At 43.3% G+C, this 17,241-nt stretch overlaps 1 protein-coding gene across 4 annotated transcripts in view; it reads right to left on the minus strand.

Moving 5' to 3' along the window:
• DPYD (dihydropyrimidine dehydrogenase) overlaps positions 1-17,241 on the minus strand; it is a 701,931-nt gene that overhangs the window by 621,102 nt on the left and 63,588 nt on the right. For all 4 annotated transcript variants that reach the window (XM_019479122.2, XM_006265262.4, XM_014599709.3 and 1 more), the window contains one exon: positions 1,717-1,799. In XM_019479122.2, coding sequence (XP_019334667.1) covers positions 1,717-1,799 — 83 coding nt within the window. Of the gene's footprint in view, positions 1-1,716; positions 1,800-17,241 lie in introns of those variants that run through there.

Raw genomic sequence — 17,241 nt, forward strand, 5'->3', positions numbered from 1 at the left:
TGTAACACCAGTAGGTGAAAAATATTCAGACAGGAGTAAATTTGTTGGCAAGTAATAAGAACAGCTTTCAAAACAGCCAGGACTGCATTTCATGTGTGAAACACCCTTACGAACAGTTATTCAAACTAGCATTCACAGTATGCATGAGCATCATGAACACAATTGCAAATAAAAGCCTGCTCCCCCAATTTTAAAGGAATTATGAATGCCAATAAATAGTTGTCTTTGCTTACAAGAAGATTTGCAACCATTTTTTTGCTGCATTTTCCCCAAATTGAAAAGTTACTTTCTGACAGACAATTAATGAATGAATTTTTATGAGCCTATTTAAATCCCCTAGTAGTCATTTCTCTTTTTTACCCCGCTTTCAATCACTTGTAAGTGCAATTTAGACTTTTTTATGCTCACTTGAGGTCATATGGTGACCACTGTCATCTACATTACTCCAAACATAGCCAAAGGATTTTGCAAAGATACTTTATGAATCAGGGGGGGCAATTTTGGCACCTATCATCTTACTGGGTGCATCTATGAGACATTTATTGCCTAATTAGCTCCACAGTAAACATCTCAGCATCTACATGTGCGGCCCTATTATGCCACAAGAAACTAATAAGTTACAGGTTAATACTTGTTAGTACTAGTACTTACACAAGTACTATCCTGTGATGGAGTTTTTTGTGCACAGCAACACACATGTAGATAGTGATCCAGCTCACTGGGTGGGCACAAGAGTGTTTCAGGGTGGGGGCTGCCTGTCAGATAGCCACATACTGAAGCACCCTTGTGCCCTGGCCAACCCCTCCACAGGACATTGAGCCAGGTTGAAGCAACCCCAGGCTGTCAAGCTGAGCCCCACTATGCCCCCTGCCAGCCAGCCAGAGCTGCTCCAACCTGGCTCAATGTGCTGCAGTCCCAGAAGCACATGTAAGCGCAGGCACTTGGGAGCAACAAACTCTGGCACAATATGCACCACAGTTTATTGTTCCACATTAATATGCACATGTAGGTGCGCCCACTGTGTAGTACCTTTCTTTGGGACTAGTGTCCATTACTCTAATACAGTTACTCCTGAAGCACAGTATCAAACAATGTGAGTAAGGGTAAGAGAAAGCAACCCAGCTGATGGCTGGTTTAAATTTGTTGTAACACACACATTTAGTATCTTGTAATGACAGATACTGAATGTGCAAAATACAAACAAAACTACAGCGTACGAGTCCTGGAAACATTTTTAAAATGCATGGTTTACCAAACCAAAAAATAATTTGGTTTTAAAGTACAGTAATATAACTTTATCCAAGTCTAACAGAAAAAAGGCAGCATAGGTCACTTATACATAGAAAAATTAAATCCAAATTAGGAACAAATACAGGCTTGTTTAAGCACCATTGTACAATTTCTTTAACACTTACACAATTTAGTTGAACAATATTTTCATTCATTCATACAGTTAGTATAAATATAAAACAAGGCACCCCTTAAGCATTTTAAGTAACAAATTAAACATTTACGTTTTTTACTGTGCAGCGAGGCTTAACATTTATGCAGCTTCAAAACCAAAGTACAGCCTCAAGGGAAGCCTCTCCACTGACAAATTAATACCTTAGAGAATAGAGCTGAATGGTGGCAATGAACTCATTTGTTCCCCCAATAATGAAGAATGACTCTTTCTTTACCACATCTGTGACTGTTGCTATGGTGACCCAGACTTACCTCACTGCTTCTCGAAGTGCTCCTCGCTCACTAAGAGTTGTGTGCTTGATGTCATCAAAATTATTTTCTAGTTTCTCAGTGTTCTGCAATAAATGGAAGAATCTACATTAGATTCTTAAGTAGGATTTTTGTACTACAAATCATCCATACTCACTGTACTGCAGACACAACTATTTTATATTAATTATATATTCACACAAATTATGCATTTGCCTTTAATTGCACAGGCATCATTAAAAATGACATTGTGAACTCTTAACAAAGTAAGCATGAAGCTTATGATATGGTTGTCATGGAAATCCTTTTATCAATGTCCTATGATAGCATATACAGAATGCTTGCCTACTTTTATTTTTGAAGGGAGAATAAACATTTTCTTCCTTAGCAATAAGTAACACTACAAAACCACCACAAGATACAATGGGCAAATGTATAAGTAGGGGTCTACTTAACTCGCGGCAAGACAAAGCAATTTTTGTGGTTTGGTCGGGGTACAAAGACCTGATTTCAAAGACATTTCCCAGCAGCCCCACACTTCACAGAAAGGAATATACCATATAAATTAACAGCAAATTCCACAGAAAGTAAATTATATCATATAATTTATCATATTTTTATAATTTAAATATTAAATTTAAATCTAGTATAAATAAAATTTATATACAATATAAATTGTAACTTATTTAAACATAAATTATTATATGTAGCGTTCTACAAAAAGTTTAGAAATACTAATTAACGTTAACCTTAGAAACATTTTCACTTCACTGACTGGTGCCTTCACTTAGTCTACGTCACTAGTAGACAGTAACTCTCAATCCCGTGATTGTCACATTGTCTTTGTAGAGTGTAAAACACTGGGACACACTAAAACAGCGGATTACATAAATAATATGCGGGGCAGGTATTTTTGGTTGATTTTGTGGGAAATCACAGCCAATATAATATTTCCTCGAGATGGCAAACAATGCCTTTTTTCTCAGTCCCACAAAAACTGCAAAACTGTAAATTAAGTAGACCCCTATGTATAAGCATGGCAAGTTGAAATACAAAAGTCAGAATTTAAAAGTGATAAATCAATTCTTCAAAATTCTGTACAACGCTTTCAGTATTGTCTGAACAAATTAATGATTCCCAGTTCCATTCATATCAGAATATTGTAGCAAATATAAAAAGTTGATTTATGAAGATATCAGATAAACTGATTTTTATTTTTGCCCAAATTCAGGGTTCCCAGTTTTCTAAAGTTAAAATATCAACAAATGTTCTGAGAATAAAATAAATAGGCTTCTTTGTTAATCCTTAACTACTACCTTTTTTCTCCATACTAATATTAAAGGAAGCAGTAGGCCCTTTTGCCATGCTATTGTATCGTTATTTATACCTGCTGAAAGAAAATGTAAAATACCACCAAGTTGGAATCATAATCATCATGTAACTATGTTCACTTCACTGAGGCCTATGTGATTACACAACGTACAAAGCACTAGACAAGAAGCGACCATTAGACTTTTCTGAGGCATCTCATCTCTAGCCCCTACCATTCATTGGTGCAACTCCATCTCACTGACACTTACTGCCAAAAGGCATCATTTTTAGGGCTGTGCGAAGCTTCAGTAGCTGATTCTATTCAGAAGAGATTCAGCCCAATTTTGGGACCAAATCTCTGAATCTGAATCAAATCAGGAGAGTAATTAAAAGCTCTGAATCGATTCAAAGCATCTGAATTAATTTAGAAAATCTTCAGCGAAGATTTGGCCGCTTCAGAGAGTCGGCCGTAGACTAAACAGGCAGCTGACACAGCTGCCTCCAGCTAGGAAGTCTGTTGGGGTTGGGGGGAAGGAAGGGGCATGGAGGAGGAAGAGATTGGGGCTGGGGCTGAGACAGTGCCCAGCCGTGGCGGGAGAAGGATGCGGGCATGACTTGCTCCAGGTGGAAGGGGGCAAGCGGCAGCAAGGTATAGCCCCTGCTCCCAGTGCTGCTGTGCCCACATCCTATGCCTTCCCATGTCAGCTGGAAAGCGGCAGCAGGGCAGAGCCCCCACTCCCAGCACTGATGTGGGTGTAGCAGTGCTGGGAGCAGGGCCTATGAACTGCTGCCGCCCGAAGCGAACTGTGGCTACATCACGTCCTCTCTGCACTGGCAGGGCAAGCAGCAACAGGGCATAGCCCCCATGGCTCCCCCCACCAGGGCAGGGGCAGGCACAGCCAGAGGAACCACGGGAGAAGCCCCCATGGCTGTCCTGCCCAGCCCCAGCCCCCACCCAACCCAACCTCCCAGCACTTAAAAAAAAAAAAAAAAAAAAGCCACTGGGGAGGCTCTACCTGCCAGCCAGAGCCCAGCACCACTCAGCACCAGTGACCCCAGCTCCCAGACAGCATGCAACGTGTTACCCCCCACTGTCACACGCTGCACGGGGGGCTCTGCATGAGCCTCCCCCCCCCCCACAGCTGCCCTGCCTGAGCTAGTTCCAGCCCTTTAAGAAAAAAAATGGATAAAGTCCCCAAGACTCACTGCTCATGCAGAGCCCCCCACGCAGAGTGTTGCAGTGGGAAGCAGCAGGGAGCAGCGGGGATTGCCCTCCCACCCGGCAGTACTTGCTGAGTCAGGGCTTTTTTTTTTTTTTTAAACAAATGCTGGGAGCTTGGGCAGGTGGAGCAGGCATTGCCAGGGCTGGGAGAGCGGGCAAGGGGATGGGCCTGGCTGATTGGGAGATTCAGAGATTTGGCAACAGCCAAATCTCTGAATCAGATTTGGCCAAATCAATTCGGGACTGTGATTCGAATCACCAAATCAAATCACTGCCCCCCGAATCAGCTGAATCCAAAGCGAATACTAGCCACTTCACACAGGCCTACTACACAGCAGGATCTGGCCCTGAGGCCCAGAACCACTCCCCCTCACCCCCACCTCACACACTGGGATGTGGCCCCAGGGGATTGGCACCACCCCCTCTCAGCCCCCCACACCTGAATTGGGCTGCCCAGCCCTGCATGCTGAGATCAGGCACCCAGTCCAGTGCATAGGGCCCAGGGCTCACCATGGGTCTGACAATTTGGCAGCAAGGAAACAGTGCCACCATTTCTCATTGTCAAATTTCTGGGCCTGTGGGGAGCCCCACAGGCTGGATGACATGGCACCATGGGCCAGATCTAGCCCACAGGCCAGGGGTTGAACACCACTAGTATAAAATAAAAGGAGAAAGACACAGAGATCCAATCACAATGGAATGTAAACGCCAGAATAACCAGTTCACAGCCATGAGTTTTTAGGCATTTTCTTTCTATATCAGTGTTCCTCAACTTTTTTAGGCTCAATGCATCCCTTGGAAAATGCCACCTTTTAGTTTCACCTGCCTGTCTTTTTCATACAGAGATATAATAGACCAATTCTTCTGTTCAAAGAACAGAGAAAAACAACTGGGTAGAATGTTTTTAATACTATGGATTCCCATTTAAAACCTCTGGGTTTATCTTGTGAATTATGTGTAGGTATTTGCACACCTAACAGTGCTAATATTGCACAATATTCTACAATGTCTTTAAAAGGATCTCAGAGCACTCTGGTTGAGAATCATCGATCTACATCTGGGAAAAACAATTATTTCAGGTAGAGGGCCCCTTAATGAGGTTTGGTGAGCTTTCAAGGGCTGCTGGGGTAGCACTGCCCCTTGACAGTTGCCTCACCCCCTGGTTACCATCTTGGGACCAGAAGTCCCACCCCCTAACCCCTGTTGCCACTGGAAGTCCCTCCCCTTACCCACTAAAAATACTCCTTTTGGGTTCATCTTAGAACTAAAAAAAAAATAAAGCATACACTAAAAGTCAAACACCTACTATGACATATTTTAATTTTATTACAAAAAATATTTTGTCATGATTTGTGTTTGCATACTATAGGTAGAGATGATTGTGTAATAACTCAAAAATAAATTCGTAGTCTTGTATATTGTGTCGGGGGTGTGGTTGGGGGGTGTGGAGGTTTGGGTGTGTATGATGGGGTGTGTAGAGGGGGTGTCTGTGTATGGTGGGGTGGGGTTGTGGGGGGTTGTAAGGGGTGTGACTTTGTGTGGGGGGACATAGAGTATGTTGAGGGTTGCGTATATGAGGGGGTCATGGGGGCAGTGTGTGGGTGTGTGGCGATGCACTGCACATTGCAGTGAGGGGCACAACCCCTACCGGGCTGTCTTTATTGCCAACACTCCCTGCCACGCACACGCAGCCCACATAGTCGTGCAACATGGGAGGGAAGCCCCATGCACTGGAGCCAGCTGCCTGCATCACCCACAGCAGGTGCAAATGCACAGCAGGGAACGCCAGTGACAGACAGCACAGTGACCCTTCACCATGATGTGCAGTGGCAGCATTTTGCCTGACCCTGATCTACATAATACTTAGAAAGCATATAATCAAAGTCAGCCTTGTCTATGTGTGACTGGGTGAATACATGGAATTCTCAGGCTACAACAACTTAGGATATATCCACTAAATCAGTGGTTTTCAAATGGTTTCACAGAACCCCAGAGGTGTCCACATCAGGGGCTCCACAAAAATATTGGGAATAATGGTGGAATGGACTGGGAAGCAGTGTATTGCCATTATCAGACCAGATCACATGGCTACGCATCAGCTCACACAGTCTGCAAAACCAGGGGTAGGGGCTCCCCAGCAGAAGAAGTAATATGAAAGCATCCATGACTTTAGGAACTTTGAAAACCACTGCACTAAATGGTAAGTATTGTAGCACATAGGCAAAGCAGTAACTACAGGCTGCTTCTCTTCCATGAATATTTATGGGTCACAAGCCCAAATGATCACTGACTCAAGATTGGGTTCCAAAAAAGAAGAAGAAAAAAATTCTTGAAGAATCCCTTATTAGCATATAAATACAGAAATTTCAAGTAGGGCTATAGCTTCTGCTAAACTCTTGTCACTGACAAAGGTTATAAGAGACAAGCCATAGCTAAGACAAATCATAATTTTAAAGTCCAGAACAGGAGAACAAAGGATAACATTCTCTCTGCTGTATATGCTAAGATTACATTAATATCCATAAATATTGTGTGTGGGAACATTTACTTTGGTCCATTACACTATGAACATTCCCAGGTGTTCAGTTTTTAGTGATTATTATTAGAGAAAATGGAACCACAAGCAGTGAAAAAAATGTTTTTGGTGGCTTTTTGCCAGGTGATTTCCTCTGGGTATACATAAGGTCTGAACATTTAAAATTATGATAGAATAATTATGTAACATTTTATTTCTTATCTCTGTTAACAGCTATATTGTGCTGTGTGATACCAAACTAAACACCACCTTAAAGAACAGACCAACCACACAGAGACTCAAAGTCGACTCTAAATGGAATAAAAGTCATTATAAAGTTGTGCTACCACTCATAAAACAATACAATTTTAAAATGTATAAGAAGGATTCTAACATAAACCACTACAAATAAGAGGTGGGCTTTCAGTTCCTTTTCGTTTCTTTTTAAATCAGTCACAATGTTGAGAAAGACTGGAAAGAAATCTGAAATATAATGGTTCATTTAATAGATTTTAGACTTGAACTAAACCAGGCTGTACCAAAAAAAAGAACTACCTTGGGAAAAGTCCACAAATGTGGCAAAGGCAGAGCAAGTGCTGGACCAGGTGGACAGAAAGGGATAAAAGAGGAAGAATGTGGGGAGTTGAGAGGGGGTGGAAGATAGAGATTCATCATCACGCACATGGAGTCTGGCCTCACCCCGGGGGGAGAGCTGAGGGACCGCATTCGAGGCTCGGGGGAACCTGGGGACCTGGCAGCACAGTGCAGCAAAGGATGGAGGTGGGGCACCCGCAGCAGGATGGCCCATATACAGCCCTGTCCTAAACAATATTTGTACCCGCCTTAGCACGTTTTGGGTGCTACCACATTGTAAGTAAAAGTTCCAGAAGCAAGATCTGCAGCACACAAGCTTCATAATGCAGGTCCATCTCTAACAGGCTAAACAAGGCCAATAACTGCAACACACCTTCCAACTCACGAAGAAAAATCAGAATTTCCTATCTCAGTCCCCTAATTTTTAGTAAGGATTGAAATTATGACATAGTTCACAAAGCGTCAGTAATTTTTAAATGTTCTTTAAACTTTCTGGTTGTAACATCAGTCAGGACTTACTTTCTAAAAGGTCTTTTTAACCTTTCATCAGTTTAGCTCTTTCAAAAGGTCTTTTGTCTTTCACAAAAGGGTTCTCTTTTCTCTGTTTTATTGATTACAAATGTAATTCTTCGTTCAGGCTCCTAAGCACAAGCAGAATGCTGAAAGATCTATCTTAACTCAAAGCAAAAACACACTGTTGCTCTGCCTAGAATCCCCATGCTGTCTCCCTAAGTCACAGCAGACACTGCTGACTATCCTCTATCAACAAGGGCTCGTAAGTCTGAGTTTTTGACACGATCATTATCCCGTAACCCAAGCTAAACCTTCCTGCAAGCCACTTCTGATCAAGAAAATGACCCACGTCTATGGAAATCAGTTCCAAATCTCTCATCGACTCGAATGAAATCAGGATTGTGCTCTAAGCCATTTCCTGCTACTTTAACCATATTCTGAAATACTTAACATAAGAATTTCAAAGATATCAGTATTACAGATAAGGTCTTATAAACATTTATAGGTGGTTGAAGGGAAAAAAAAACTTTTGATCTGACAACAGCTGTAAGACCTATTCTAAAGCAGCCTGTATCACTGAAGTTGAGTAGATATCTTATCCTACTTGACATACTGCCAAATCACAATCTTTTCTTAAAGTACTCTCTACCTTTTGTGAAGAAAATCTTTAGGTAGAATATTCCTGTTCAGTGGGACTGCTGAATTTGGTTTTAATTGGTATAGCATGATTTTAGGAAATTCATTAGAAGCTCAAGTTTTCTCCAAGTATTTGTGAAAGCAAAGACCATAACATTTACTGAGGAAAACTTGTGATCAGAAACATTGTCAGAGCAAGGACTATAACGAATTCATAGTAAGTCCTACTTCAAAAGAATGAGAAGCTCTCACCTATAGGACATATGTTACTGCCTATGCCACAGCACTTAAAGTCACCTTTTGCCTAACATGCACAGTGCACCTTTACCTCTAAGGGTTATTTACTACTGGATCAACTGATCAAGGGTCATAATGGATTCCCCTTCCTTGGACATTTTTTAATCAAGATTAGATATTTTTCTAAAAGGCACGTTCTAGCTCAAACAGGAATTACAGTAATTCAGGGAAATTACAATGAGAATGTGTAATCTTAAAAAAAATATTCCTCTAAATATACATATATGGTTCTTTTGGGCACTGAATGTGAAACATCTTGGCCCAGACCCTCAGAGTAATTCAGGTATGTAAATTCATTTATTTAGGAGTTAGGCACCTAATTAACTTTGAGGACCAGAGTCATTGTGATTGGATTCCTGGAGGTTCCTGTAAAGATCCTTAACCCCTTTGAAAAAAAATCAAGCAATAGACATGTCAAACTGGGCTCAATGCCCCCTGCCCACCACACACAAACACACACACACACCCCTGTCCCACCAAATTAGACATTTTCTGAAAACATTGGCCATAGTGTAGCACAAACTTCTTAAAAATAATTTAACAACTGGCTTCTGAGGAGGATTTTATAATGTATGTAGGAAGTTTATTTCCATATTGATCCACTTATTGATATTTAAAATGCTAGCACTGATAATCACTTGTTATTCTGGGAAATCTCTGAATTATTTAATCAGCAGAAAACTTTAGAAATAACTGTCTTGTGTTTTATAAACCCAAAGCAAAATTATAACAGGAATTTAAACTGTAATATATTGCTGCAAGGATAATTATTAAGGGAAAACACAGCTGACATTTTCTGATTTATGCACACAATCAGAGATGGAGTCCAAGGACTGTGACATAATTATCTTCATGCTAACAATTTTTGTAAATCTCTTGACAGAATTTTAGCTAATTTTAAAATGCCTTCTGAAGATTAGCACTTAAAATTGTTGGGGAAAATAGCACAATTTATTAGCAAGGGTATAATTGTAAACCTTCCAAATACTCATTGTGAATATCATTTAGACAATAACTCCTGCTTTAGCAGCTGGTATATAAGACTCCAGTTTATGGAATCTTGAAACAACAGAGAGAGTGGAATCTAATTAAACAGGATTACATGCCAAAGAAAAATTATTAAAAAAACCTAATAGACAATTGTTATGAATTCAGAAGTCTATGCCAACTTCTTTTGATACAAACTTTTGTAACCATTAAAAGGAAAAGCTTTGTTCCCAAAAAACCAAAACATTCTTAGTTGACTTTTTCTTTCTTGATTTGGAACAGATTGCCTTTCTATACTGAAACACCACAAACAGCTAAAAAGCTTCACTGATCTTCTCTCTCAGATTTAAGCACCCATCTGCCATAGGATAAAATAATTAAATGTATATTTTGTTCATTATAGTGTTCAGGCTATAATTCAATACAATTACAATTCTTATATATCTGTACAAGAAAACCCCTAGAAACAAATTAGATCACATAGATGCCATTTGCTAAAGGGTTACCTAACATTCATTCTAGCCACACAATATGCTCTTTTCTATATACTATCCACCTACAAGATTCCTCCTCACTGTTTGCTGCCATTCATTCTCAAGGGGTTCTTACTCCAAATATGGAAATAGAGGCAGCTTAAAAATGATACTCTACCAGCTGTTCAACACGAGAAAAACATTTTTTGTAAATGTGCATATTCCTATTATCTTGCAAAAGACTATCTTGAGCCCTCAGGTATTTATATAACATTTGACACTACATCTTTCATAATATATGAACATTTCTTATAGCAATTTTTTCATTGCATTGTATATTCATACTGGCCAAATGGGCTCTTAAAAGATTTTGAGCATTCTACAATAAGCATGTATATTCAAAATAATAGCAGATATTCTTCCCATAGCAGAGGAGCCTTAAGTTTTAGTAATCAATAAAAGTCAATAGAAAGCATATGTTAACCAGGATCATGGCTTGTAATCAATGCTTCATTAGCCTAACCATGATATTTCGTTCATTCAGCATTCCAGAGGAATATTCTCCTTAAGGAGCTGTAGAATAGTACACACATGAAAATGAACACAAGTAAACATATGATGTTAGGAAGGAAGAAAGACATTTTTAAGGGCTGTATTGATATTAGAATGCTATAATAAGAGAGATATTTTAGAACTCCACACAAATCATACTTCAGACCTCTTTTATAAATGTTGCCAATGTCACTGGGAATTATTAACTGGTGAAAATAGACCTAGTTATTTTTATAATTTCTCAGTTAAAAAAAATAAAAAGATGCAAAATTTCTTAAACATAAACAGTAATTAAATACAAATACACTTGCCATTTTACTGGACCTGTGAAATTCTATTTGAACCAGTATTCTGCAAACTTTACTGTCAGCATTGTCCACATACAAGAGGTAAACTCATAAAGCTCTACAGTCACAAAAATACAAGTATCCTGCTTGCATTCAAACTGCTGTTGTCAAAGCAGATGCAGACACTATGTGCTACAGCAGAAGATAACACATCAGATAGTATCGATACAGTGAAAGAAAGATGAGGACAATTCTTAAAGAAGCAATAGGACCAAGCATGCAATATTGAAAAAAATAGAGCGCAGACCAAAGAATCCAAAAGAACAGAACCAAAAACCTATTTATGATGTGTAAAACATCAAAGCCATGGCTGGAAATAAGATTGAGCAAAAGCAGCAGAGAATACAGGAGACAGCAATAAATAGGACATTTTGCAATTCTGCCTCTTCTCTACAGTCTCAAAGCATTGTCTGGGCCAACAGGGGGAAGAAAACCTTTGTGATCTTTTAATGATCACACCCCCGGCTTCTTCCTCCTCTTCTTATGGCCATTCAGCCTCTTCCTTCTCCAAACTCAGGATGAAGAGCCCTTGACCAACTGTCTAGAAAGAAGAATACAGCATAATCCTGTTAGGCTTTTCCCTGTGCCTGGGACACCATTTTGATCACCCTTCTCTTAGAACGTGGGTTATCATAATCCTCAACTGAGAGTTAATGGAAAGATCTCCCACCCTGAAGTCTCTTGCTTTATTAGATCCTCCATATTACATGTACCAGCACTCCCTAGCACAGTGATTCTCAACTTTGGGGTACCACAATTTGTTTCGAAGGGTGCCACAACATGCGGAGATAAACAGATAAACTCAGGCTCAGACTTGTCCCTGCCTGGCTAATCCTCCTTCCCCACTATCTGGCCTTTCTGCAAGAAGGTATGTGCTGTAATATAAATTTTATTTATTTATTTTTAATTGGGTGCCCTGAGTCCAGTGAAAGGTGCCTCAAGTCAAAAAAGGTTAAGAACCACTGCCCTAGGAACTAGAGAATCAAACCCTCTAGGAACTTAAGTTAATTCCACAGCACTGAGTGCAAATTCCTAACATCTGCATGTCAGGATCTGATTTATTGCTAATAGGCAGCCAACTATTACTGACTGTAAGGCAGTGATAAGAGTTATTGCAGAAATCACAGTGTAAATCCTGTTATTTTACAGCATTTTTACACAACTATAAGCACTGGTAGGCTTGCTTCTTCAACCCAGGAAGGACTCACTGCCACCCAAAGTTTCTTTCAGGGGCCAGTTTTATTCTTCAATAGGCAAAAATCAAAACAAAAATGTTTCCCCTAAAGAATTCTCTTTCCTTTTGCCTGAAAGGAAAATAAAATACAAAATGACAACACACTCTTTTCTTTAGTTACTCCAGTTCAGGGCCTACTGAAGAAGCTCATTTCCCACCAGCAAATAAGCCACTTGGTTTCCAAATCTCTTGTTCCCATCTCCACTAAATCTGACACCTGAATATGGCTGGCTGAACCATGGCCCCCTAATCCTTAAAGGCAAGATGCTCTATTACTGTGAAATAAAATATTACCTTATCACATGCTTAGCTATTAGGAGTGTGCGAAACGGGCCATATTCAATTTGGATTCGGCCTGAATCGGGGACAGTGATTCGAGTAGTTGATTCGGATCACTGTTCCTGATTCAATTCGGCCAAATCCGAATCTGAAGATTCGATGCTGATTCAGAGAATCAGTGATTCGGCCATAGACAGCTTAAATGTTTCTTCTACATACCTCGAGGTACCGGGTACAGCTCATGAATGCTTCGATGCTGAGGTGAATGGAGCATCCTGCAGAAGTGTTGGGGAGGGGGGGGGACGCATGCTCATCCATGAACGCAGAAGTGGACTGGAAGTAGATTCATAGATTTGTAGATTGTGAAGTCAGAAGGGACCACAATGGATCATCATGTCCGACCCCCTGCCCCTGTCAGGAAAGAGAACTGAGGTCAGATGACCTCTCTCTTTCTGGTGAGTAGGCGGGGACAACGACACGAGGCCTGCATTGGCGAGGTCAACCGGCGCTTACAGAGTTGGTGCCGCCAGGCGGGTCTTGGGTTCCTTGATAACGACCCATGCTTTTGGGCGGGGGACTTGCTGGGGCGGGATGGGCCTCACCTCTCTCCTAAAGGCAAGCGTGTCTTCTCTTTCAGGTTGGCTGATCTTGTATGGCGAGCTTTAAACTAGCCTCGCCAGGGGAGGGGGCCGCAGGAAGACGAGGAGACGCCACCCAAGCAAGACAGGTGACACATGCAAGGAGTGCCCAGGTAAGAAACAGGGGTCCAGATAGTCTTCCTAATCGGGGGGTGGCAAGCACAGCTATGCAAGGCCTTAAATGCCTGTATACCAATGCTCGGAGTATGGGGAACAAACAGGAAGAACTCGCCCTCAGAATAGCCAGTTCAAACCCAGACATAGTGAGGCTTACAGAAACATGGTGGGATTCATCCCACGACTGGGCAATTAGCATTAGGGGCTATAGGCTCTACAGGCGGGATAGAGAAGGAAGGAAGGAAGGGGCTGTGGCGCTCTATGTCAAAGAGCAATACACATCTTCTGCCAGCAAAATGGGGTCAGAGGAGGGGCAAGCTGAAGTGCTTTGGGTCAAGATACAAGGGGGTCGTGGAGAGAGGGATTTAACGGTGGGGGTCTACTACAGGCCCCCCAACCAAGGGGAGGAGCTGGACCGGGAATTTTCGGGCCAGCTTGCAGAGGCACTTAAGGCAATGGATGTAGTTGTCGTGGGCGATCTAAATTACCCGGACATCTGCTGGGAGGAGCAGTCAGCCAGGTCGGACCATTCCAGGAGGTTCCTGGCCGAGATACAGGACCTCCACTTAACACAGAAGGTGCACAGTCTCACCAGAGGAAATGCCCTGTTGGACCTGGTCCTGGCCACAGGCAATGACCTGGTAAGGGGGCTCCAGGTCCTTGACCACCTGGGTGATAGCGATCATCGCTTGCTGGAATTAATCATCCAGCACAGGGTGTCAAGGGCCTGCAGCAAGGCGGTAGCCCTAGACTTCAAGGGGCCAACTTCAACGAGTTGAGGAGATTGGTGGGAGAGGCACTGGGGTTCTCGAGGGCAGGGGAACTCACTGCCCAAGATGAGTGGTCGTTCCTTAAGGAGACGATATTCGGGGCCCAAGGGGTGACAATCCCAACAAGAAGCAAGGGGCGCAAGAGTGCCTGAAAACCTCCCTGCCTCCCAAAGAAGTCCAGGAATGCCTGGTTGCCAAAAAGGCGGCATACACCCAGAGGAAGGGGGGCGCTATCTCCAAAGAAGAGTATACCTCCACTGCTCGGGCCTGTAGGGGGGCTGTTAGGAAAGCTAAGGCGGACATAGAGCTAGGACTAGCGTCCAAGATCAAAGATAATAAAAAGTCCTTTTTCAAATATATAGGGAAGATGAAGAAGGCACCGGGAAATGTGGGGCCCCTGCAAGATACGCTGGGCAATCTGGTGGTTGTGCCAGAGGAGAAGGCAGACCTCTTTAACAAATTCTTCACTTCCGTTTTCTTGTGCAGGGACCGGGACTCCCCCACCGTATTTCAAGACAGACTCAAGGGGAACGCCTCCAGACATAAGGTTGAGGAGGACCGAGTTAGAGTGCTTCTGGAGGGGCTGGACATGTTCAAGTCAGCAGATCCAGATGCTCTCCACCCCAGGGTGTTTAGGGAGCTAGCAGGGGTTATTGCAGGTCCCTTGGTATGGTTTTACGAGCACTCGTGGTGCTCGGGCCAGGTGCCAGATGTTTGGAAGATAGCCAATGTGGTCCCCAACTTTAAGAAAGGGAGGAGGGAGGATCCATGCAACTATAGGCCTGTCAGTCTTACCTCAATCCTGGAGAAACTCTTTGAGAAGATCATCAAGGAGCACATCTGTGATAGGCCAGCGTTGGGGATAATGCTCAGGGGCAACCAGCACGGTTTCATTAGGGGCAGGTCATGTCAGACCAACCTGATTGCCTTTTATGATCAGGTCACAAAAGCATTGGATGCAAGTGTCACCGTGGATGTAATCTTCCTGGACTTCAGCAAGGCCTTTGACACTGTCTCCCACCCCATCCTCATTAAAAAACTAGGCGACTGTGGCATCAATGACTACATGGTCAGATGGATTGCTAATTGGCTGAAGGGTTGTACTCAGAGGGTGGTGGTGGACGGGTCATATTCGACCTGGGGGGAAGTGGGCAGCGGAGTCCCCAGGGCTCGGTCCTTGGGCCCACACTGTTCAATTTCTTTATCAGCGATTTGGACGATGGGGTGAAAAGCAACTTGTTCAAATTTCCTGATGATACCAAAATTTGGGGTGAGGTGGGCATGCTAGTAGGGAGGGAAAGACTGCAGAAAGACCTGGATAGGTTGCAGGGGTGGGCAAACAAAAACAGGATGCGTTTCAATATGGACAAGTGCAGGGTGCTGCATTTGGGCAGTAGTAACCAGCAGCACACTTATAAGATGGGAAACTCCCTTCTTGAGAGCACGGAGGCAGAAAAGGATCTTGGAGTCATTATGAATTTCAAGATGAACATGGGCTGACAATGCGAGGTCACGGTCAGTAGGGCTAACCTGACCCTATCGTGCATCGACAGGTTCATCTCAAGTAGGGCCAAGGAGGTGATCCTCCCCCTCTATGCGACACTGGTCAGGCCACAGCTGGAGTACTGTGTCCAGTTCTGGGCACCCCACTTCAAGAGGGATGTGGACAACATTGAGAGGGTCCAGAGGAGGGCCACCCACATGATCCGGGGACAGCAGGGCAGACCCTACAATGAGAGGTTACGGGACCTGAACCTGTTCAGCCTTCACAAGAGAAGGCTGAGGGGGACCTTGTGACCATCTATAAACTCACTAGGGGGGACCAGAAGGGTTTGGGGGAGACCTTGTTTCCCCTAGCACCCCCCGGGATAACAAGGAATAATGGCCACAAGTTGTTGGAAAGTAGGTTTAGATTAGACATCCGTAGGAACTACTTCACAGTTAGGGCGGCTAGGCTCCGGAACCAACTTCCAAGGGAAGTGGTGCTGGCTTCTACCCTGGGGGTCTTTAAGAAGTGGCTCGATGCCTGCCTGGCTGGGGTCACTTGAGCCCAGTTTCCCTCCTGCCCAGGCAGGGGGTCAGACTTGAAGATCTACAAGGTCCCTTCCGACCCTACTTCTATGATTCTATGACCCCAGCCAGGTGACTATCCAGTCTTCTCTTGAAGACCTCCAAGTTAGGTGATAGTACCACCTCTCTTGGAAGCCCATTCCAGATCCTGGCCACCCTTACTGTGAAAAATTTCTTCCTAATATCTAACCTAAATCCACTCTCAACTAGTTTACACCCATTATTCCTAGTCACTCCCTGGGGTGCCTTAGTAAACAGCGCTTCCCCTATTCCCCGTTGACCTCCCCTAATAAATTTATAAGCGGCCACAAGATCTCCCCACAGCTGTCTCTTGTGAAGTCCTGAAGAGATTCAGATCTCTCAACTTCCCCCCATAGAGTTTATCATGAAGGCCACTAATCATGCGAGTGGCCCTCCTCTGGACCTTCTCCAGATTCTCCGCATCCCTCTTGAAGTGCGGCACCCAAAACTGGACACAGTACTCCAACTACGGCCTGACTAGTGCCGCACAGAGGGGGAGCATCACCTCCTTTGATCTATGAGTCATGCACGTGCTAATGCACAACAAGGTGCGATTGGCCTTGTTGACGGCCTCATTACACTGCCAGCTCATGTTCATCTTGGAGTCAATTATGACTCCAAGATCCCTTTCTGCCTCCGAGCTGCTGAGAAGGACACTCCCCAACCTATAGGTGAGCTGGGGGTTCCTCCTTCCCAGGTGGAGTACCTTACATTTATCTTTATTAAATTGCATCCTATTTCTCTCTGCCCATTGATCCAACCTGTCCAGGTCAGCTGGAATCTGCTCCCTGCCCTCTGGTGTACTAACTTTGCCCCATAACTTGGTATCATCGGTGAACTTGGAGAGGGTGCTCTCCATGTCCTCATCCAAATCGCTGATGAAGATATTGAATAATATCGGTCCGAGGACCGAACCCTGAGGGACCCCACTGCCCACCTCCCTCCAGGCTGA

Source organism: Alligator mississippiensis, chromosome 5 (genome assembly GCF_030867095.1).
Source record: "Alligator mississippiensis isolate rAllMis1 chromosome 5, rAllMis1, whole genome shotgun sequence".
Taxonomy (NCBI): domain Eukaryota; kingdom Metazoa; phylum Chordata; order Crocodylia; family Alligatoridae; genus Alligator; species Alligator mississippiensis.